Source organism: Leucopleurus acutus (assembly GCF_964270905.1).
Source record: "Leucopleurus acutus genome assembly, chromosome: 7".
NCBI lineage: Eukaryota > Metazoa > Chordata > Mammalia > Artiodactyla > Delphinidae > Leucopleurus > Leucopleurus acutus.
Window position 1 is genome coordinate 24,128,575 of NC_139150.1, and position 25,216 is coordinate 24,153,790.

General features: G+C 41.2%; 1 protein-coding gene across 1 annotated transcript in view; it reads left to right on the plus strand.

Annotated features, from left to right (window-relative positions):
- Positions 1-10,825: 10,825 nt before the first annotated feature.
- TMEM245 (transmembrane protein 245) overlaps positions 10,826-25,216 on the plus strand; it is a gene marked incomplete at its 5' end in the record, with an annotated part of 100,249 nt that continues 85,858 nt past the window's right edge. The window contains 3 exons of the mRNA XM_082842774.1: positions 10,826-11,419; positions 20,959-21,076; positions 22,610-22,711. Of these exons, the coding sequence (XP_082698900.1) occupies positions 10,826-11,419; positions 20,959-21,076; positions 22,610-22,711 (814 nt within the window). The remainder of the gene's footprint in view (positions 11,420-20,958; positions 21,077-22,609; positions 22,712-25,216) is intronic.

Genomic DNA, 25,216 nt, shown 5'->3' on the forward strand with positions numbered 1-25,216 from the left:
GATGTAAAATTATATTAATGATAAAAAAAATGGGCATTCTTAGAAGTTAGAATTTGGACTCTACTACCACTGTATTTAATAAATTAAGGTGTTCATTTGTGGTTACAGCTAATTCTGTTGTCAGTCACCATATATTGAGTATGATTAAATGTGTATTATAATAGACAAATCATCTTGAATATTCAAGGCATTTTGATAATAAATTAACATTTTTGGAGATTGTGGAGATTTGGAGTAGAAACATTTTAAAGATGACATTTTTTTTTAAATTAGCAAATGCGAAATGACCCATCAAGTGAATTTACTTCGAGTATCCATTCAAATGTTCAGACGTAAATCGGATTGGCAGTCAGCATAATTTATAATAATGTCTTGACTTAATGCATTTCCTTTTTTCAAAGGAACCCAAATGTTCCTTTATTCCAACTGACTGAGTTAACAGCCCATTTAGAGGAAGAGTCTCTGGGTATAATTATGCTGCTGAGACATTTCCACTGTAGAGTTATGGAGTCTTCTGGCTCCCCCCCAACTCCCCACCCCATTGCTTTAAAGTTGGCTTCAACTTTGTGGTTTTTGTGATTAACAACACTGGAGACTGTGATTTCTAATGCCATCCTTGGAATCCATGTCAGAAGTGAAAGGCCGCCTCTCCTTTGGGAGAAGCTTTCACATTCTTCTGGCACTGAACAAAAATAAGGAAAACAGGGCTTCCCTGGTGGCGCAGTGGTTGAGAGTCCGCCTGCCGATGCAGGGGACACGGGTTCGTGCCCCGGTCTGGGAAGATCCCACATGCCGCGGAGCGGCTGGGCCCGTGAGCCATGGCCGCTGAGCCTGCGCATCCGGAGCCTGTGCTCCGCAACGGGAGAGGCCACAACAGTGAGAGGCCCGTGTACCGCGCAAAAACAAAACAACAACAACAACAACAAAAAACATAAGGAAAACATCCAGATTCTGTGACATTTACTGCGTGCATCCAAGGGATGTAGGAGAAACAATCCTCATTGCAGGTGGGCAGAGGTGAAATGACATCAAGCGAGTGATGGATTCAAACTCAAGTCATCGGGTTCAAGTCCCTGGCTCCACCTGACTCATAACCAAGCCCTCCAGCCTTGGCTGAAGATGGCCTGTGCATCACCTTCTAAGCTACAGTGGTTGTGTAGCAGTGAGGACACTGAGTATGCAGGCACCCACGTTGTAAATAAGAAAGCAAATATTTTTGTATTTCACCCTCTTATGGGTATAATATTTCCACCATAAATAGGTTAAAACTAAATCGAGACTTGAGCTAGTCTCTGTAGCAGGCAGGGAAGGAATAAATTAAGGGATTTTCCTTCTGCTTACATTTCAAGTCAAGCTAATTGTTTCATGAATTGTTTTTCCTTGGATTACCAGTTTTGCATATTTGTGCTTAGAACTTTCAACGATTTCTCATTTCCATTAGTGTGAAATGCAAACCACTTTGTTTACCTCCAATATCATCTTTTGTCACCACTCCTCACCTTGCTCTGTCCCAGCAAGACTGATTTGCTCTCAGTTCTTCAGACCTGCTTTCTCACCTCTCATGACGTTCCCTGTGCCCAAACATTCTCCACTTCCTGGGCTTGCTGAACTCCTATGCACCTGTCAGGTCACAGAGTAAGTATTTCTTCCTCCAGTCCCCTGGACTAAGTATCAATAGGTTCAGGTCCCTGCCAAATGCTCCCAGAGCACACTCGGCTTCCCCATTATTTTACTCATCTCACTTTCCTGTAATTGCTGGCTCGTCCTCCCTGCTAACTCCGTAATGCAGGGACCATTTCCTGTTACTCATCCTTATAACAGACACGACTGCATAGTAGGTACCCAGCAAACATTTGTTGAATGAATAAATAAATGAAACTCTACTCCCATGGCAAGTTTGGTCCAGAAAGCTTGTATTCCATATACATTGCTAGACTGGTCAACATTTTTATATTCTTCGACCTGTGATCACTCCTTTAGCAAACACTGAACTTTTGTCCCTTGAAACATAAATCGAAAGATCTTTCGTAACAATGCTCTTTTGCCCTGTAAAACAGAGTTGACGTTTTTAACAATAATCATTGTTCGGAAATGGGAATTCAACAGACCAGGGATGCAGAACAGCATTTAACCGTCATCCCAGAGAATCATCAATTTATAGACATATTGAAGTTAAAACTCTGTAGACTCCAATTTTATTCGTTCTTACGTAATGTAGGAGAATCAACTTCTATTTTATCTCTGTATTCCATTTTCTAACATAGTACTTGTTACAGGGGAGAAACCCAACCAGTGTGTTTTTGTAAATGCCTAAGTAGAATAATAATGTCTGCTAAGTGTATTTAGTGCTTTTCTTAGCACTTTACAAGGATTAACTCGTTTAATCCTCACAACAACCATAGGAAGTGGATTCTATGATTAGTCCAATTTTACAGATGAAGAAACTGAGGCTAGGCATTTGGCATAAATTACCAGTGTTGGCAAGGACTTTAGATGCCATTTTATCCAATGCACTTATTTTAAAGAGGGGCAGCTGAGACCTAGGGAGGTGATGTGATTTCCATCATGCACATTCATTAAAACTTTTATTAAGTGGAACCCACTATCCACACTCAAATTAGCCAGGTGCTTTTTTTTCCCCTTTAGCAATTTACAATGAATAGAAGGACTTTTTATAGTTATATTTGGGGAAAGGGGTACATTTTACTTTCTATCGGCTTTTTCTCTTCTTAAAAACATTTTGATTCTTTATTTTACCAGTCATTTTAGTGTGTTTAGTAGTTTTAAAAAATAATACACAGATTGGACAAGACTAGAATGTATTTGTCTTAGTTAATTTTTTAAAGTGACTACCTAAGACCCAGGTCTTCTAACTTGGAGTCCAATGCCCTTTTCTTGCTCCACTGTAGTCTCAAAGGTGAATTTGCAAACATGATTTCAGACAAAATGCAAGAGCCATATTTAATTATCTTAAGTTGGCTTTTGTCATCAAGGAAATCAGAAGGTTTGGACAACTCAGGGATGGACTTCCATCCCACATATTTTTTACTACTGTTTCTGTAATTAAGTTTACAGTCTATATTCATGATTTTGTGCTTAAGGGGTATTACCACTGAGGTTGTATATTATTCTTAGTTCTAGCCTATGGGTCAGCAAAGTTTTTCTGTAAAGGTCCGGATGATAAATATTTTAGACTTTGCAGTCTCTTAGCTGTTCAACTCTGTTGCAGACAATATGTAAACCAGTGAGCATGCCTGTGTTCCAATAAAACTTGACACAAATTTGAATTTTATATAACTTTTACATGTCACAAATACTCTTCTTTAGATTAAAAAAAACTTTTTAAATGTAAAAACCATTCTTAGCTTGCAGACCATACAGAAACAGGCAGCAGGTTGGGTTTGGCCTGTGGACTATAGTTTTCCTACCCTTGCTGTCAGCTAAGAGGCACGCCCAGGTGTCATGATCAATTGTATAGGACACTGCGAGTAATGTATTATAATGTATTACTGGTTAATTGTAAAAATATCAACATTAGTAATTTGTTTGTAAACTAAATTATAGTTGATGGGTTGTTATCTTGATAATGCATTCCCATTAGAATTTGCATTCTAATATGTTTTCCAGAGGTGATGTGAAAGAGGTGTCAATAAAGTCAGAGCTGGGTAAGTTTTATTTTATCTAAGCTGTGCCAATCGTGAATGACTTTCACTGTGCAGTTGCTCTTCATGGTGTGGATTACAGTTGATCCTTAAACATTGCATGGGGTTAGGGGCACTGACCCTCTAGGCAGTGGAAAATCCACCTATAATTTATAGTAAGCCCTCCATAATATGTGGTTCCCATGTCCGCGGTTCCTCCTATCCATGGTCACATGGTCCAACGATGCAACCAACCTTACTACATGTAGCATTGTAGTATTTACTATTGGAAAAAATCCATGTATAAGTGGACCTGCACAGTTCAAACTTATGTTGTTCAAGGGTCAACTGTACAATGTTCAGACTAGTTTATTTTCCTCTAGACAGTTTTTAAGTATTATCTAAATCTGTTACATCCCCGGGATGGGAGTGTTTTACTCATGTGACTATGGCATCACCTTGTGTATCATAATGGAAACATGTTTGAGAACCACCACCATAGGTCAAATGCTGAGATGTGAATACTTTGCTGTATATAACTGTATTGTTTTCTAAATAGAATTGGTTATGTTTAGTGAATAGTTTGATTATTCTCAGAGTGTTTGTATATATATTTGTACATACATGATGAGGTCTGTATGTGTTTATACATAAACGCTTATTATATACACATACCATGGCCATTTGAAGGTCTTTGTGAGGATTGTTTCTGTTTCTGATCTTGTGAATACTTTAAAAACCAAGAGATAAAACATTGTATGTATTACAGGCCAAACTACCCTTGAGTTTATAGTAATTTCGTTTGCAGAAAGGGTTCCTGGATCCGTTATTAAACCTTGCCTCCTCCATTCAACATTCTATGACTTGTTAAGAACATATAAAATAAAGTATCATTGTTGAGTTTGACTTTTCTATACTGTTAGTTAAGAAACTAAGCCTAGTGTGAACTGAGTCAATGGCATGTAGATGCAACCGGGTTTATCCATGTTTTATATTTAATTAGATTTCTTGTTCAATTAATCAGTTACTTAGTTTCAAGTTGTACTTGGTTGTTTTCATATTTAATAGATAAATATAAATTCCTTTTCATGAAAATAGTGGCTATTAACGTGATTTGAAATGTGACTAAAAATTTAAGTGAACCATCAAGCGCTTTGGGGTTTTTCACTTAAAGTATGCTGATATTCAACTAATGTTTTCCATTTTCCCCTGGATATTGGCTATTAGGCAAATAGCTGTTCTGTTCTATTCTTCTGGAGAGCCATGGATTCTCTAGGGTTACGGGGTGCGTGGCGGTTGTGCCATTCCCCCAGATCACTAAAGCCGTTACCATTTCATCACACAGAATGTCCTGACCACCTGGAAGAGTAAATGCACCTTCTCCACATGCCTTATTCCCCCAGATGTGCTCATATGCTGGAACAGTCTGGCTCCAGGAGTATTAATATACTTTTTTGCAACTGTCTGTAAAATACTATTTTGTAAGAACTATGCCTTTAGATGGACATTGGTGGGTTATATTTGTTTTATAATAATTGTGTACTTAATGTTCAATTTTGATTGATTTTGAGATTTATGTATATTTATAAGCCTGTCCTACGTGGATTTTTACTCTATGATGTGTGGTACCTTACTAATAAAGACATGGATTTCTATTTATGTAAAGTAATTGTAGCAATATTCCTAGATGCTACCTAAATGATTGTTCTGCCCATCTGCCGTCACAAATACTTCTATCTTTAGAGGGCTATGTTAGAGTTAGAATATATTAACTAGATTTAAATTTTAAAATATAAATTCTCAACATGGTTTGAAATTCTTCCAGTTGATGTCATTAAAGTTTATAATTCTTTATTGATTTACTCTGGTGCATCTTTGGTTTTCTGTTTGTTTGTTTTACACCCTTTCATCAGTAAAGTCTCCCTGAAGTTGTAAACCTTGGAGAAGATGACAGCCTGTCATTCTGACAAAGAAGAAAATCATGTTGCAGTAGTCAGGTAAAAATCCCTGCAGAGAAACAATTTGCAAAAGGAATCTTTATTTATCGCTTCAGCTCAGTACCTTTATCAAATAGTAAATGGAGGCCTGTAATCCCATGTAAAGTGTATTAATTGGCTAATAGTGCATAACTAGCTCTAAGAATTTCAATTATAGGCCTTACTGGTAACTAAATCATATTATATGTTAAGAACAGTTGGTTTAGTTGTAAAGGCTTATGAATCATCAAGGTGGTATGGAAATTGTGGAATGCAGTCGCTGAACTGGTTGAGAAACTGGGACTAGGTTGAGAAATTCAAGGAATGTCATGTTAAGAAAGAGTTAGTTATTACCACATTCTGCATTATAGGCTCTAATCCTCACCCCACCCCCCAAACAAGTATTTTGTTATTTTTTGGTATCCTAGGTGTTTGCCGTGGTATTTATCTTGCAGCATTCTCAGTGGGTAGCCCAGCTGTCCGACCTGACCCTGGCTGATGTTTGACTTGGAAGTTTCTTAGGGCTTAGTCCCAGGTGCAAGGGCCAGGGTATGAGCTGTGAGAAGAGACTGCTGAAGTAAAGTGGACATGAAAGTTACTTGCATCCAGGAGGTCAAGAAGCTTTAACCACTTGTTCGTTCATTCATTCATTCAATGAATACTTATCGAGGACTCTTATGTACCAGTCCTTATGCTAGAAACTACTCATGGAGGACTCTAGGAAGAACAGCTCTTGATTTCTGCCCCTAAGAGGCTCATAGCCTACCTGGGGAGTCAGATACCTAAATATCATGATAATACTTTTTGGTGACTGCAGTGTAAAGAAATGCTCAGGTGTGGTGCAAACCTGGAGTAGGGATCCTCACCCAGCCTGGGGCAACCAGGTGAAAGCAGGTGGTAGTACTGAGGCTGAATCTTAAAGAAGGAATAGGAGCAAAGCAGGCAAAGGATGTGGAGAGGCATCTCCAAGAAAGGGGAGAGCAACCCCAGAAGAAAGGCCAGCAGGATGTGTTCGGGAACCGCTGTCATTTGACAGGGTTTGTATTAGTTTCCTATTGCTGCTGTAACAAATTACCGTAAATTTAGTGGCTTAAAACAACAGAAATGTATTCCCTTGCAGTTCTGGAGGCCAGAGGTCTGAACTGAATCACATGGAGCTACAATCATGGTGTGGGCAGGGCCGGTTTCTTCTGGGAACTCCTGGGGAGAGAATCTTGCCTTGGCTTTTCCACCTTCTGGTAGCTGTGGATATTTTTTGGCCCGTGGTCTCATGGCTCCAGTGTCTGCCTCTGTGGTCAGAGAGGTCAGATTGCTCTCCTCTTCTGTAGTCTAATCTCCCTCCCTCCCTCTGATATAGATACTTGGGATTGCATTTAGCCCCCATCCATATAATCCAGGATAATCTCCCCACATCAAAATCCTTAACTTCATCATACCTGCAAAGTACAAGTAAGGTAACCTCCTTCACAGGTTCTAGGGATTAGGACCTGGATATCTTTGGGGGCCACCCAGCTGCTGGAGGATAAAGGATGAGGCAGAGAGTGGGAAGAGTGAGGTAGGGTGAGCGTGGCCCCATCACAGAGGACCTTGGAAGTCATAGCAAAGAGTTTGGAACCTTCCCACAAAGTGAGGAGGCTTTGAAAGGATCAGACTGTATTTGAGAAAGATCACGCTGGCTGCGCTGTAGAGAGTGCAGCAAGAGGGCAGACAAAGGGACCAGCTGGAGGCTGCAGTGACATCAGTGTGGTACCAAGAGTGTACAAACAAGTAATGCTTAGGATTCAAACCCATCAGGACTTGATTCTCAAATGAAGAGAGTTTAGTGATAAATAGAGAGTGATTCGTCTGGCTAATGTGAAATGCATCCACCATCTCCTGGTTCTCAGTCTTGCTCTGACTTGCAGCAGAAGGCTGGTTGTTTATACGCTGCATAGCCTCAGCTTTAGTTGGAGTGTGTTGTTGGGAGTAGAGCCAAGGAAGCGGTGGGCTGGGAATCCCAAATCCTGATCCCTAACTGTCACACTTCAACAGCTCCAGATAAAGCGTTCCAGACAAATCACGTCTATGAAGATGAGGAGCTACCGGCAAAGGACGTTTACGGCCAGCCACTTTTTGGACAGGCAGTTCTGGCTTCTGGTAATAAGTGTTAATTACAAAATCAGCTTGCAGATGCCAATCCCCCCTACCAAACTTCCTCCCACCCTAGAAGAGAAAGGGGGAGCTATTTTGGCTGCAGACTTTTTTTTTTTTTTTTTTTTTTTTTTTTGCGGTACGCGGGCCTCTCACTGTTGTGGCCTCTCTGGTTGCGGAGCACAGGCTCCCGACGCGCAGGCCCAGCGGCCATGGCTCAGGGGCCCAGCCGCTCCGCGGCATGTGGGATCTTCCTGGACTGGGGCACGAACCCATGTCCCCTGCATCGGAAGGCGGACTCTCAACCACTGCGCCACTAGGGAAGCCCCGCAGACCGTTTTTTTAAAGGGGGATTTTGTGTGTGTGTTTTCCCCAAAAGAACTGCCCAGATTTCTTTCATTCATCTGGTCTTTTCCTGGGTACATGGGTCTCAACTGGGTTGGTTGAATCAATTTGATAATTTTTTCACTGACCTTTTTACGAATTGGTAAAATTGTCCTTATTGACATGGTTTGGAAGGTTAGCTATAGCTGAATGGTACAAACCAGAAGGACAGGAACCTAGACTGGATGAACAGGAGCCTGGAGGCAGGAAAGGCGATACTCCACTCAGTGAACTGGCAGGACCCGTGCTGTAAGTGGGGGCGTGTGTCCTAGTGCAGGAATAGGAGAGAGAAGTAGGAGTAGTTAGGGAGTCAGGCAGGGCCTGATGGTATCAGACTTGTTTACATCATTTGTTCTTCAGCCATTGAGATGTAAGAAAAAAATCTCTTAGTAACTGTTCACATTCATACTCACCTTAGCTTCCCAAACTCTTTTCTTCTAAACCAGTTATTTATGTTCTTAGTCTGCCAATTTTATCTAGTTTCAGACGCTGGATGGTTAGTTAAGTGTAGAAAAGGCAAATACGTTTCATCTTGGGTGCTTACTTTGTGGAGTTGGTAGTGGTTCCCTAGAATGCTTTGCTGAGAAGGATTTTGAGGCTGTGTCTAGGCTCAGTGAGAAAGAGTTGAGTGGTTCATTAGCAATGTCTTCTACGGGCTTAGTAAAAGAGAGTGGTAACTCAGATTTGGAATCTGAATGCATGTTGTTTGATTACATTTTCACATGGCTTCTCCTGCACTGTACATACTGCTCTATATGTGATGTACACACTCCACTGTAAGCACTGGACCTTGTTTAAAGTAAACACTCTAAGATAAACACAAAGCCCTGGAGAATCCTCTCCCCACCTGTGTTTGTTTTACCTCTGGGGCTGTTATCTTGATACCTTGGGAGTTTGTGGACATTGACTGATGTTTAAGAGATGCCTCTTGGCTTCTCTAGGACAAAACGAAGAGTTACCCTGAGAGCCACTATCAGATTTTTTACCATGTCCCAGGTACTGTGCTGCTGCTTTAGACACACTCTTCTGTTTCATTCTCACAGCAACCAGTGATGTAGATGTTATCATTTTATCAGCCAGAAATCTTTCTGTTGCAAGAAATGTAAAACTGAACTGAAACTGGCTTAAATGGTTGGAAATTCATTGGTTCCTGCAACAGGAAGGCCAAAGGCACTGTGGTCTCAGGGTCAGCTTGATTCACTCCTCTGAATCTATTTCACCTCCACTGTATCCTGGATGCCCATGGAGGCTGTTCTTCCCTGAGGTCTTTGGAGTGAGTTGCTGTGTAGGACCAAAGAAGAAAACCCAAGTAGCCTTGCATTTTGGAGGTGATGCCTAAAAGCATATGTCCTGTGAGCTAGAGATTTGAGTAGACTGTGTGTGCTTCTCTCAAATTCAGTTTGTAGGTCCTACATCCCAGTATTTTTTCTCTGCTCTCAACCATAGGAATACATAGCAGAAACATCCCCAGTGTTTCAACACTATTTCTCATAGGGAGCACAAACAAGCTTTTTTGAAAGGATAGCAAATCATCCATTCACTTGCTCAGCAAACACTGAACTTGTACTATGAATGGCCCATGCTGTGTCAGGTGCTGGGGACACAGAAATGAAGCAAACCCATGAGAATCTCTGACTTTGACTGTAGTGTAGTAAGTACAATCATAGAGGGGTGAGCAAAATCCTATAGGAACCCAGCCTTGCGTTAGGCCATATAAATGTAAGTCTAGTGAGTTTCTGGTGCTTCAGCCTTCATTTCTCTTAGTTCCAGTAGCTGCGCCTAAGAGTCTTCTGAAGAGCTTTAAAAAATATGCTAAAAGGATCCCTTGTCAGACCAATTAATTAACATAGTATGTAAGAATAGACTTAGGAGCCAGATTCTGAGTTTGAATCCTGCTTCTGCCACTTACTAGCTGTGTACCTTGGCAAGGTACTTAACTTCTCTGTGCCTCAGTTTTCCTCTTTGTAAAGTGGGGATAATAACACCGCCTTCCTTGTAGGGTTGTTCTAAGGATCAAATGAGCTAATGGAGATGAGACATTTATAACAGGGTCTGCCATATGGTAATCGCTATTTAAAAATCCTGCCAAGCACACCAGAGCACACACTTTAAGTGTTTATTAAGTAAATCAATAAAATAGAATCTGGTGATCGGTCTTTCATAAGTACTCCCCCACGGATTCTAATGTGCAGCCTGGGTTTTCAATCTGTTAACATCGTGCCTCTTTGGGGATTCCGCCTCCCCCAAAATTGGCATTAACCAGTGGGTGAGGCGTGTTGCTTTTTTCGTTCGTTTTGTTTTGGGTTGTTTTTAATGACAGTTCAGGGTGTTTTTCGGGAAGATTATCTGACATTTTTCCTCCCAGTTTGTGACTATTATAACACTTTAATTGATGGGAAGGCGGAGTTTGGCTTGTTTGTTTGTTTGTTTTTTGCCTCTTCTAGGATGCTGAGCCCAGAAACCTGTTACCTGGATTCCTCAGGGACCAATGAACGAAGGGAGCCCGAGGGCGAAGGAGCGCTCTCTACGCTCTCTGGGAGTTGTAGTTCCCCAAAGGTCCTGTAAGTGTTCAATGGCCAGCTAGGAACTACGACTTCCACAATGCCGCGGGCCGCCCGCCCTGCCTCTCGCCCGTGCCTCTCGCCAGGCATCCCAGTACCGCCTCTCGGCAGCGGCGGCGGCGGCAGGGGTACCATGGCCGACGACGGTTCCCCTGAAGAGCCGCCCAGTCCGCGGGGCTCCCCGGGTCGGGCGCCGCGGGTTCAGCGTGCGGTCGGGCCGGGCAGCAGCGGCAGCGGCAGCGGCTGCGGGGAGACCCCGCGGACGGCGGCGCTGGCGCTGCGCTTCGACAAGCCCATCAAGCAGGCCTTCTACAACACCGGGGCCGTGCTGTTCGTGTGCCTGTGCTGCGGCGCCGCCGTGCTCGTCTACTTTATCCTGGAGGCTTTTCTGCGGCCGCTGCTGTGGGCCGTGCTGTGCGGCACCTTCCTGCACCCCTTCAAGAGCTCGCTGACGCGGCTGGGCCGCCACTGGCTGCAGCGCCTGCACCGCGCGCACACGCCCATCGTGCTGGCCGCGCTGCTCCTGCCGATCTGCTTCTTAGACTACGGCGTGGAGGCCCTGGGCGAGCAGGCGCTGCGCCGCCGCCGCCTGTTGCTGCTGCTCGGCGCCGGCGGCCCGCTTCTCTACGGCCTCTACAGCCTGGGCAGCTACCTGGGCGTGCAGGTGCTGCTGGCGCACGCCGGCGCGTTCATCTGCCGCGGGCTGGACTACTTCAGCAGCCTGTGGGTGAGTGAGCCTCGGCCCGGGCCCTGGGCGGTCCCGGCGAGCGCGCAGTGCCCCTCACCACACCCGCAGCTCGCTGGGGTGCGATCCTGCCAACCCCTCCGCACCATGCAGGGGCGGCCAGAGATCCAGACCTGCGCCGCAGGCAGTGTCCGTCTCAGCCTTCCTTCCCGTGCACCCTAGGAACTTGGCGCACTTCCTTCCAAAGTGCGGGTGTGGTTTGAAACAGTCTCCCCGTTCCCCGCCCCCGTCCTAACGGAACCGCTTAGCGGGGCGTGTGCCCTGTGAGGAATCGCTGTTCCGCTTTGCAGGTAGGGGCTTCAGTGCATCGGTAGGTGGACATGAATTTACTCCTGGTCAGGGAGACTGGGTCCTCCAGCATCTTAGTTCTGCTCACGTGGGACTTTCCTGGAAGGGACCTTAGAGATTCTAATCCAACCTGTCATCCTACAGATAGGAGAGGTGACTTCTTACCAGGCTAGGGCTAGTTGGGCACCAAGAGGGCACTGGTTGACGCAAGTTTCTCAAGTCCAAGAACAAATCTTTCTTAATAGTTCAGAGCTGCCTCTCAGTTCAGGTGATTTCAGTGTACTTTGTGCCAGGCACCTCCCTGGTTGCTGAGCCTCGGGGGCCTCTTTCTCACCACAGTCTATTCTTGGGAACTGCTTACATTGTGCAGGGACTGCTGTGCAACATTATCCTCCCGCCTGGATTACTTAGGCAGACTGGGTGAAGGAAAGGTATATTTGTGATTCTTGGATCATCTGAGCTTATTCTTAGAAAATCACGGAGCTTGAGAGTTGGAAGGGATTTCAAGCATAATCTAGTGACACATTTCCTAACTCAGACCAGATTGTAGATCAGTTAATGATCCAAATATTTCACTGGGGACTGTTAAAAACAAGTGGATGTTTAATGCATAAGAATGCTATTTCATCAGTAAGCAGTACCATTTAAAAATAAATGTATTCACTTTTGTCAGTGTTCAATGCACCTTGATGTCAAGTTGCAAAATAATTCCCTTTATCTGTCAAGCAAGGTTTTGCCTTGCCTGAGGTTATTGGTAGAGTTGGTGATTGATTCCAGAACTCCTGTCTGCTTTTGCTCTATCCATACAACCTCTCAGTTCAAGTTAAAAGTTGTTTGAGTATGTTGTTAGGTACTGGGCTTTGTGAGGGCTTTAAATGGAGTAAGGTGCAGGCTCTGTGTTCAAGGTACATATAATCATATGTGAGCATATTCTGATGGAGATGACAGACACACAGATAAATGTTCATTACCCACCAATTATGGGCCAGCAGGGTATTGCAGGGTATTGGGGAGCACCTCATCCATAATTTGGGGATGCTGCTTGTGTGTGTAACTGCGAAGTTATCAGACAGAATCCTTGGCCTCCAAGAGGCCTGGTTATTTCAGTTGTGGTAGGAGGGAGGGATGTGGAAGCACCCTCTTTCACCTCCTGAGGCTTGGCAGACTATCAGGTGGAAGTGATCCTACTCTTTCTTGCCTCCTTGCCTGGTGCTCTTCAGGAGAGGTTTCTGAGATCCGGAGAATGTGACGGTCCCAAAGTCGCTCAGACTTTGAACAAACCCAGGATTCACTTTATGGAGTCCCAGTTCCATGTTATTTCTCCTTTACCTGTTGTTTCACAGTTCAGTTAAGTGGACTGAATGCCGCTTACATAGAAGGCAGAGTACTATATGCTGTTAAGAAATATAAAGATTACTATAACTTGATTCCTGTCCTCAAGAGATTCAATCTTGTCAAATTCAGACATATTTCTAGATTCTGCTAACATCTTTGACTGTTGATAATGCAGTTTACTGTAATTACCGTAGGCAAGACCAAGTAACATATCCACCAAACTGTAGGAAATTAGGAAAGAAAGCCCTAGCATATATGAACACTGTATTTTCATAGTAAAGTAAGAATTGAATACATGGGTAAATTGCCATGATTAGCAGAAACTGGGGCATTTCTGCCAGTCCCTCTCAGATAGTGGAAAGAGACGAGGAAGTGAATAAATGTGAAAAAGTGCCTGCAGCTCCGTGTATAGAGCTATGAATATCTTTTTACTGAAGATAAACCCCCCTTCCTTGTAGTTTATTTACATACCCTTGAATGGGTTGTGGATGAGCAGAAGAGAAGTAAGGGCCAAGATTGATTAGGTTAGAAGAGGGGAAGGAAGGTCAAGCCAATTAATAATTTTGAAAAGGCTTGAAACTCAGCTGTTTGCCTAAAGCGATGGGGGCAAGGGAGGAAGGGGTAAAAAACCCCATTATAAAAGACACAGTATGAGTTAATTAGAAGTGAGTAGGGAGCCTAAATTGAGGTTGATCTGAGTTGGAGAGAAGCTTGCGGCTGTGTTTTCTTGAAGCAGTTCTCAGGAGCGGGTGGTTGGATGGAGGTGAGCTAAAAGTGTACCTGGGAAGCGGAGACAGGGAGTGCTCACTGCTCAGTCAGGAGCGCTGATTAAGGCCTGACAAGAAGTGAAAGGTCATATGACTGGGTAGGGCGCCCTCTTTTCTGTCATAGTTCACAGCTGGTTTGGTTTTGTGAGCCCAAGAAGGGCTGCCTGTCAGAAAAAGAGTCCTTATGCTTTCTAAACAACCTGTAAATTGGAGCCTGCTGCCGCTGAGAGGTATGGCTGGGGGAGGTAGAGAGAAAAGTGAATTTAAGGAAATCTACGTTTTGGAGAGCTGACAATTCATGCATTTAAGATCCAGCTTTTGAGCATCTACCATGTACTGGTAGGCACTTTCATGTGTGTTATTTCATTCTCACAACAGTCATGTGAAGTAGGAGCGAGGAATTTCTCAGGTGAGGTTTAGAGATTGATCTGTTCATTCTGTCAGTGAAAGATACTCAACAGACCTGTCAGCAGTTGAAGGCCCTTTGTCATCAGAACCTTCAACAAAGATTTTTAAAAGCTTTCCCCCAATACATTGTGTTTATTTATTTATAGTATAAATTGATTTTAGTTTTCAGGAAAAAAAATAGAAGAATATCAGGATTGGACTAACCACACATATTCCCCCAAAGGCCCCTGGATTCTAGTCATCTAGAAACCTTAGTCATCTCTCTTATCCTTGTATCTGTTATTTCCAAGTCCTATCCCGTTTTCCTTTGTAATGTCTTTACTACCTGTGTTTTCCTTTGTTACCAGTTTATCCTTCCAGTTCAGGTCCTGTTCACCTCACTTTGGGGTTCCTTCAGTCTCCTAGCTCTTTTCTGCTAATTCTCCATCCTGCTTGCAAGTGAAAGAGTAACCATCCATGATGTGAGCAATTTTTAAAAACAGTTTCAAATATATTAGAATATTGTGCTGACTTAGTGATGTCTAAACACTTAAAAAAAATCATCTGTTGCAGCAACCTCACATATAACTCAGTCCTTAGGGTCCTTGGCATCTTTCCTTGGTGTAGAGCTGTCAAGATAAATCTAAAAATCTAGCCTTCCTGCTCCACCATTTTTCTTTGCTGGGAGTGTTTTGGGTCTTCCTCTCTCCTTTAGTTCAGACTTGTTAGAACGTTTTGAAGACATTTACAGTTTTTGCAGTAGTAATAGATTTGTTTTCTCCATGGTCTCTGATCACATTGTTTCCACTTTACTTTATAAAGAAGCATGAAGTGGAAGGAACAGTGGCTGAAAGATAAGAGTGTAAATTCTAAACTGAGCTCTGTTAGTAGCTTGCTTTGTGACCTTGGACAGACCAGGGCCTGTCTCTGGGCTACTCAGCTCTAGTTGCGTGAAGTGTGGGGTTAGCTTGGAAGATTTCTAAGGTTCCTGGATATTCAGTTTTACAGATAGATCCCCAGAGTTTGGTAGTACTGCCAGCAAGGCTCTTGGGAAATGCATATTAGCCAGCCGGCCAGGCCTACTCCTGGGATGTTTTACTTGCTTGGCAACAGTAAGGAGGAAAGTTTCCGGTACTTAGGTTCTTTCTCAGTTAAAGACTTTGATTATAAAAGAGTCTTGACTCTTAAGTTGCCACACCATGAAAGTTTTCAAATTAGAATAAAGGAGAATGAAGTGTTTTTTTTTTTTGCGGTACGCGGGCCTCTCACTGTTGTGGCCTCTCCCGTTGCGGAGCACAGGCTCCGGACGCGCAGGCTCAGCGGCCATGGCTCACGGGCGTAGCCGCACCGTGGCATGTGGGATCTTCCCGGACCGGGGCACGAACCCGTGTCCCCTGCATCAGCAGGCGGACTCTCAACCACTGTGCAACCAGGGAAGCCCGAGAATGAAGTTTTAAAGGAGAATGAAGTACCTGAAGCAGTAGCTGATGAGGGCTGTGGCTGCATAAGTTGGGAAGAAATCAGTCGTTTTATTCTCTCTGTAAAAGACTTAGGAAACTGTTCTGCAAAATCATGCAATAGAAGCAAGCCAAGTTGCTTTTCCAGTTAATACCCAGATGACAATAAATAAAACAAAGACATAGTCTATAGGGCAAAGTCTACTTATGTTTTATGCATTTAATATCTTATTTAATCAGAAAAGTATATGTGGTCAATAAGTCAAATGAAAGGAAAATGTGATTGTTTATTAATTTGCTTTACTTGTAGTGCTAAATAAATGTTGCCAGTTTTTATGGACAGTCTTAAGTATCTAGCACACATTGGTGCTTTAAAATGAGTATTGAATGTATATTTTGAAAAGATCAGACACATTGCTCTGAAGAACATAGTTTGGGAAAGTATGCCTTCTTGTGTTTAAACTGTGGCTCATTGATTTATTCCTGGAAGAAAATTCATACTTGAACAGGTTTTCTCAGAGACAGAAAAAGCTCTCATAAAGGCACACTTATAGGAATCTGTACTGGAAATTATGTATGAAATTTGAATGTACACATCCTTATTTTCAGTAAGTTAAAGAATATTTAGCAATTTAAAATATTGACTCAAGTAAAAATGCTTGTTATATATATAAAAAAATTTAAGCAGCATGTAAGTTTATATGGTAAAAGTGAATTGTCTCTTCTCTTCCCACTGTATAGATGTTACTGTTGTTAACTGGTGAATAGCCTTCTAAATTTATTTCTACACCTATGTGAATGTATAAAGTATAGGGGTTTTGTTTTTTTAAAACAAAAATTTTATATATATATATATAATTCTCTTTCTTTTATCATTGCTCTTTCATTATCATTGTATTGTGGATATCTTTCCTTGATAGTACTTTCAGATATACTTCTTTCTTTTTAATAGTAGCGTAGTCTAAAGTTTTTTTTTTTTTTCTGGATGCCTTTTAGAAAGTGTTCCTACCAAATTATTTTAGCACTGAATTTGTATTAGTATCTGATAAACATTTTTAAACATTGGTAACTGTAAAATCATTATGGTTTAATAGAAACTTTAAAGTGTTTTTATAAATGGCCATACTTTTTCAACTAATAATATTCTGTGAAGTTTTTCTGAGGAAACTCTTGAAAATACTGAAAAAAAGTCAAAAGATTTTTTTTTTAAGTAAAGACATTTACTATTTATAAAGATAATACTACTCTTAGAAGAAAATTCAATACTTGAAGTATAAAGATGCAACTTACCCCCTGAAATCCAACTATTCAGAGACAATATTTTTTTAACATTTTGGTGAGTATATATTTTCACCATTATAAATGTGCATATGCATAAATTTACACTGTGTCATTGAATAAAGTTATTTATCACACTTTTGAAAGTCTGAATAATTATTTCATTTTTGGAGATACCATAATTTAAACAGTCTCCTATAAAATGACATTTAATTTGTTTGTTTAATATTTTAAACTGCCACAGTGAACATTTTTATATCTGCACAGTGTGTAGTTCTTCTGTAAACCAAATTTGTAGAAGTGGAGTTGGGGAGTATGTTTAATAAGTTGTTATTTTAAACTGAAATGAGGTTATCTGTGAGTTTCAGGTTTACTGGGTGAAAACACATACCTCTCTTTAGATCATGAGTTTCTTTGAAAAAATCTGAAGTATGCAGTCTCTCATTTTTTTCCTCTCTTTGCGAGTGATACTCGTTCCTTATGAATACAGATAAGAAACAAAAACTTCTTGAAGATTGGTTGAAAAGTATCATAGGCTTAAAATCTGAAAGTATATCCTTCTGTGATCCTCTAGTTCAGCTTCTCACTGAGGGCACACTCTCCTACTTTGTCATGCCTGACTTCCAGTCAGCTTTTGCTCAGACTTTTAGCGATGGTAGGTAGCTCATTCTCTTTTCAGACATCTACAGTTTATTAGAAAAATTTATTATATAAAGCTGAAATATGTTGCTTCCTAATTTCTACCTATTATTTCAGCCCTCAGAACCACAGATAATTAAGTCTGTTCCTCTCTCAGATGACATTTCCCCAGCTATTTGAAGATAGCTATCAAATCTTATTTCCTTCTTTTTCCTAAGCTGAACAGTTTTTTCCCCCAGCTGTATCTGTGTCTCCTGTGTTGTGATTTCCATTTCCTTTCCCAGTCTGAATTTTATTGCCACTGTGGTTTGATAGTGTAAGTCACTGAAACAATCACTTTCCCTGATGTATTGTACTTTTATTAATAGGCATTCATGCCAGTTACATTTCTGACCGGCTATCCTCTTCCCATTCTATACTCGTATAGATGAGTTTTGAACCTAAAAGCAGAACTTTGCATTTCTCTCTGTTAAATTTAATCTTATTTGATTAGCCCATTGTTCTAATTTCAGGATATCTTTTTGAATCATTTATATTGACTATTCCCAATTTTGTGTAATCTACAAGTTCGGCTAATATGCCTTCTAGTCTTTCATCTAAATTACTGACTACATGTTTAATAAGGCAGGGCTGATTACCCCTGTGTAGCATACTGCTGAAGACCATCCACTTGCTGAGGATCCTTTTCTTTTTAAATTTCAGCAGTTTGTAGTCATCAAAATCAACTGTTTTTATTTTCCCTTGTGAATACTGGAGCAGCTTTTCCTCTTTATTTTTCTGGCACTACCCTTTATTCTCCTTATTGTTAAGAAAGCAGATTCTGGAGCCAGGTTCCTGGGTTCTAATCCTGACTCTGTCACTTCTTTTTTTTTGCTTTTTTAAAAAATAGTATTTATTTATGTTTTATTTTTTGGCTGCATCGGGTCTTAGTTGCAGCATGCGGGATCTTCGTTGTGGCATGCAGGATCTTTCGTTGTGGTGCACGGGCTTCTCTCTAGTTGTGGCGTGCAGGTTTTCTCTCTCTAGTTGAGGTGCGTGGGCTTAGTTGCCCTGCAGCGTGTGGGATCTTAGTTCCCCGACCAGGGATTGAACCCATGTCCCCTGGAGGCAGGAGGACAGGGTTCTAGAAGAGAGACTTCTGACTGATTTCTCTTCCATCTTTAAGATACTGATTGGGTGGTATCCTTTCAAAGCTTTTTGGCCTTGGCTGTCTTTCTACCTGGATTTTCCTCCCGTCTCACTGCCTGTCCAAGGCTAAGTCCGCTGCCCCAGAGGCCTTGAACCCATCTTTCCCAACTCTGTCACTTTTTAGCTGTGTGACCTTGTGCAAGTCACCTCTCTGAAGTATCAGTTCCTTTCATCTCTAAAATGGGAGTGATAATGGTACTTTTTTCCTGTGGTTATGAGGATTAAATGAGTTCATGTATTTAAAGTATTAGAACAAGGCAAAGTGTTACATAAGTGTACTGTTACTACACTCAGATTTTGTTCTGAGCTCTACAGTCATATCTCAAATTCTCTAAATTCCCAGGGTTAAATGTGTATGGTCCTACAAGCTTGAACTTTTTGGAAGCAGCTGTAGTCTCACTTCCCATGTGCTCATATATCTGGGGCTTAAGATCTCTTTAATATTTCATCTTATTAGTTGCTTGAAGAAAAATATTTTAATATCCTTTTCATTATAAAAGAACTAGTGCTCATTAAAGGCAATTTGGAAAATATAGAGAAAAGGAAAAGGGGAAAACAAAATCTTATCACCTAAATACAACTTTTTAGTACATTTCCTCCCCCTCCTCCACCATACAGTAGATATATTCATGTCACATGTGTTTTTTAATTTTGCTTTTTCCTTAATAATATCTTAGGAATATTTTAAGTTATATAGTCTTTGTTTAAAAAAGCCTGTTTTAATGATTGCATAACATTTTACTGAGTGACTCATCCAGAGCTAACCACTTCCCAGTTATTGAACTTTTAGGTTATCAACTTTTCAGTGTTCTAAATTAGTCTATGATGAGCTTCTTTATTTTTAACCCTTTTTCAGAATTTATCATTATTTATTAAGGTCCCAAAGCTGAATTCTCAGGTCTGAAGCTATAAACATTTTTAAGACCCGAAGAGTATTTTTTTTTTTTTTTTTTTTTTCTGCGGTACGCGGGCCTCTCACTGTTGTGGCCTCTCCCGTTGCGGAGCACAGGCTCCGGACGTGCAGGCTCAGCGGCCATGGCTCACGGGCCCAGCCGCTCCGCGGCATGTGGGATCTTCCCGGACCGGGGCACGAACCCGTGTCCCCTGCATCGGCAGGCGGACTCTCAACCACTGCGCCACCAGGGAAGCCCACCGAAGAGTATTTTGAAGATATGATCAAAATAAAGTAGGAGGTAGTTTTTTCCTGGCTTTTGTAGTAACCATATCAGTTCCTTTTTCTTCACTCTCTGAATTACAGCATAAAGTCCTTTTTTTGTTTTAATTTGCCTATTTGTTTTCAAGGTTCAGGTTGTTTTAATAAATTCTTGGTGCTCACATTTGTTCTAGGTTATGTATTCTTTCCATCTTTTGTGTATGTTCTATTAAAATATGAGGTTATTAGAGAGTTTCTGTGTATGATGCTTTGTGATTAGTAGAGTCATTTAGTTTTACTGTAGGGAAAACTGAGGAGGGGGACCCTGGCTGGTTCTTCTGTTCTCAAGTCTCGCTGTTTCTTCCTCTGGTAATATTTTTTTCAGCTACACTTCTTCAACTGAGTATAACTCTGGACTCTAACCATCTGTTACCAAGATTATTTCAGCAGGGTCACACTTCAGCTGGCTGCCTTCTTTTTAGCTTTTAAAAAATTCTTTTCATAGTAACACCGGCTTGCGGGATCTTAGTTCCCTGACCAGGGATGGAACCTGGGCCCCTGGCAGTGGAAGCACGGAGTCCTAACCACTGTACCACCAGGGAATTCGCTCTTGTTTTTTCTTTTCTTTTGTAAATATTAATCTACAGAGAAAACTTTAAGAATTCCACAAGGTGAAGCGCTTAATTTAAATCCATGGCTTAAAAATTGAATATTTTATCGTAAGTATCTTTATCCATATAATAGTTTTTGAACTTTAACATATCTTAAATTAAAACTATATTTATGTATTTTTTGTTAAAGATATTTAAATAATATCGCTGCATGGGATTTCAAACCTGTTTATTTCCAAACTTGATTTATCTAAGCAGAGGAGGAAAACCTATGCACACTCCTTTTAGCACCACCAACCGTCATCTGTGTTGTATCCACAGCTCTCATGCCATGTAGATGCTTGCAAGTTTTGTATAATTGTATGTTTATTGCATGTGTGTGTATTTTACAACTGTGTCTATATTTCATTTATTTAAGATCTGGACCTTGGTAGTTGGCTATGTGTTGACTGTTTCATTCAAGTGGAATGCAAGCACTGAACGCTACTTGAGAGCAGTTTCAATTCCTGTCTGGATTATATTGCTTTTTCATTTAGGTGGGTCCCTTTTTCTAAGAAAGTCTAGCTTAAGGTCAGCGGAGGCTGACCGTGTGAATCAAAGTGAATTTTTTGAAGTTTTATGTGTTGCGTTTAAAATTCTTTAAAATAATCCTTCAAAATATTCTGCCTTAATCTTTCATTAATCTTGAATGAAAATATTGTACTTTAAAATGTCTACTTTTAATTATATGGAATGTTCATTTTCAAAAAGGTCTTTTAAAAATAAATATATCTTATAAAGTAGAGCACACTTGAACTTTCATGGCTGTTTCTGAGTGTCTTACTCAGGGAGGATATAGCTAAGCAGTCAAGGATGATAAGAGGTGCTCAAAATCATGGGAGAGAAACTCTTAAGGGAACCAGAGATGTTTACTCTCCGTAAGAGAAGGGCACTGGGCTGCAGGGGTGGGGAGGAGGTAGAGGTGAGGAAGACAGCAAATACGGAAGCCGGTTTCAGGTATTTGAAGGATTGTGAAAGAGTGGTTTAAACAGATCTCTGTAGCCATTTGGGAGAGATGTCAGAGCAACGAGCAGCTTCAGAGAGACAAGTCTCTGTTCAACATAAGGATGATCAGTGTCAGAGCTGCTCAGAGTAATGAGTTCTCCGTTATTTGAGACTCTTCACTGTTAGCTGAGTGGCTGCCAGGATGTTGTAGAGTGATTTTTCAGGGACTCATTTACCTCCAAGTCTTAACTATATGGAAACATCAAGTTCTAATTTAAAAACAAAATTCAGTAACCTAGAGCAGTAGGTAGCCTATTAGTAGTAGTTTTTAGAGCTACTTATTGTTAAAAATAAAATAAAAACCAGAGTTGGTTGAAAGTGTGTCTTTGCTTAGAGTCTGATATGGAACAAAGCATTACTCTCTAGCTCTGCTGACTTGGAATGCTAAAGGAGTTTCTCAACAAGATCCCCTAATGTCTGATGGGACTCATTTCGAATTTGGGGAAGGTAGAGTAGAGGAGGGAGGCAGGCAGGTATGTTCGTAAGGCTGTAGACCAACTCAGGGAAATGCAAAGGCTTTTGATCCTTGGCCACTTGTTAGCATTTTTGCTCTGTACACTGAGGATACATTAAAGCTTTTTGCCGTGCTCTTGTGGGCCATTCCACCCTTTCTTGAGAGGTAGAGTTCACACCCAGTGGTATTTCCGGGAAATCAAGTCAGGCACCATGACTTAAAGTTCTGTGCCTGATGCAGGTCATTCGGGGGTTAAACAGGGGGTTTGATGGTCTTCAACACTGGATGTGCTTTAGAATGGACTTGATTCTTCAGGTGATACAAGCCTCTTAAAGGTAAGCTGGCACATACCCAATCCTTTAGACCAGGGCCTCTGAGAGCAGGGCTGGACTTCCTGAGAGGAGCCCTGAATTGAGGTTTCAATTGCCTTTTAAAAAATTTTTTCCCTGTGAAACAATTTTGTTATTAACATATTTGCCAGATTGTTCTGTCAGTCTACTAAACTGAGTCTTTTAAAGACAAGTGCTAGATTTTTATTTCACTAAAAATGTTAATTCTTAATAATTTGCAGCATCCTTGGCTGGCTCATGGAGAATTCCAGTATTCCTGGTTATTGTTTTCCTGATGTCTGTGGGCACCCTCTATGAAAAACAGAATGGAAAAGAGTCTTCTGGTAAGAAATACTGCATTCTATTAATATTACTCTTAAGAAGTATTTGGGAGAATAACTTTATTTAAAAAACATACTATGATGAACTGCTTTAAATTGGTGGTATTTTCTGAACAGAAAATAAATTTCTTTCAAATATTTTAGATGGTTAGACCATTTCCACCCCCTTTTTTGCATTTTAAATTGAGGTTTAATTCATATAACATAAAATTAATCATTAACCTTTTTTTTTTTTTTTTTTGCGGTACTCGGGCCTCTCACTGTTGTGGCCTCTCCCGTTGCGGAGCACAGGCTCCGGATGTGCAGGCTCAGCGGCCATGGCTCATGGGCCCAGCCACTCCGCGGCATGTGGGATCCTCCCAGACCGGGGCACGAACCCGTGGTCCCCTGCATCGGCAGGCAGACTCTCAACCACTGCGCCACCAGGGAAGCCCCCATTAACCATTTTAAAGTGACATTTAGTACATTCACAGTGTTGTGCAACCATTACTTCCATCTAGTTCCAAGACATCTTCATCACCGTAAAGGAAAGTGCTGTGCCCATTAAGCAGCTACATAAAGTTAGGTTATTCATTTGAGATCTTTCTTTTTTCTTAATGAAGGTATTTATTGCTATAAACTGCCCTCTTAGAAGTGCTTTTGCATCCCATAGGTTTTTTGTTTTTTAAACCCCATATTTGTTTATTTATTTATTTTTGGCTGTGTTGGGTCTTCGTTTCTGTGCGAGGGCTTTCTCTAGTGTGGCAAGCGGGGGCCACTCTGCATCGCGGTGCGCGGGCCTCTCACTGTCGCGGCCTCTCTTGTTGCGGAGCACAGGCTCCAGATGGCGCAGGCTCAGTAGTTGTGGCTCACGGGCCTAGTTGCTCCGCAGCATGTGGGATCTTCCCAGACCAGGGCTCGAACCCATGTCCCCTGCATTAGCAGGCGGACTCCCAACCACTGTGCCACCAGGGAAGCCCCTTCCCATAGATTTTGATATGTTGTGTTTCCATTTTCTTTGGATCATATACTGTTTGATTTCTCTTTTGATTTCTTCTTTGATACATTGGTTAATCAGAAGTATTTTGTTTAATTTCCATGTGTTGTGTCCCACCTAACAAACCATTGCCAAATCCAAAGTCATGAATATTTACCCCTGTAGATCTTGTATCCTGCAACTTTGCTGAATTTGTTTAATAGCTTTGATGGTTTCTGTAACTTCTTTAGGATTTTGCATATATAAGATCATGTCTCTGCAAATGGAGATAGTTTTCTTACTTTCTAATCTGGGTGCTTTTATTTCTTATCTTGCCTGATTGCTCTGGCTGAAACTTCCACTACAATGTTGAATAAAGATTAGTCTTCTTTAAAAGATTATTTTAAAGATTATTCTTTAAAAGATTATTTTAACCTTTTAAAATAATCTTTTTTTTTAAAGATTGTTTTTGAGGTACCCTGGTTGCACGTGGCCTTTATCCAGAGCGCTTTGTTAAACATACAGGTTTCTAATGAGTTGTACGGGGTTTGTGGTGGGGTGGGGTGCAGGGGCAGATATCGTCACTGTTCTGAGATCATCAGACTGGACTTCTAGTTAGCCAGCCATGTGGAAATGGCTGTGAGCAGAGAGGTAGGTTTGAACAGCACAGTTTCCACAGTAATTGACATTTGTCCCTTGCTTCTTTCTGATAGTTATACATAAACTACAAGAGCAAATTACTAATTGCAGCAGATTTTTTAGAGGAAAAAAAAAGTTCTCAAATACCAGTGTGTTACAGTTAAGTTAGAAAATAGAAACAAAAAGAAGAAAAGAAAAATCATTAAAAATCCCACTGCCCACAGATTATACCAAAATGTTAACTAATGACTTTTATGCCTTTGGACTTTTTAAGACACAAGAAAACTGGATCATAGTGAAATTGTTTTGTAAACTGCATTTTAAACTTAATTATGTCACGAGCACCTTTCTATGTCCATGAATATACTTCTGCAATGTTATTTTTCACATCTCCTTTTCATGCTAATCACAAGGCTATTTGTGGCACTTCTGTGTATGTGTATAGCTACGTTACAGAAGTTTTTTTAAATTAAGTTGCTGTTTGTTTATTATTTTATTTGGTAGATGAGTAGTGTCTGACAATTGTAAGAATTTTTTTTTTTTTTTTTTTTGCGGTACGCGGGGCTCTCACTGTTGTGGCCTCTCCCGTTGCGGAGCACAGGCTCCGGACGCGCGGGCTCAGCGGCCATGGCTCACGGGCCCAGCTGCTCCGCGGCATGTGGGATCTTCCCGGACCGGGGCACGAACCCGTGTCCCCTGCATCGGCAGGCGGACTCTCAACCACTGCGCCACCAGGGAAGCCCCAAGACATCTTTTATTCATAAATATTTGTTTAGAATTTTATAATAACTATCTGAAACAAAGAAACTTTAATTACTTATCTCTCTGAGAGTAGAAAATAAAAAATATTTTATTTTATATTTTGCTGTCTTTCTAAGTTTTCTTTGCTCAGCCTCTCTTTCTGGTCACAATCT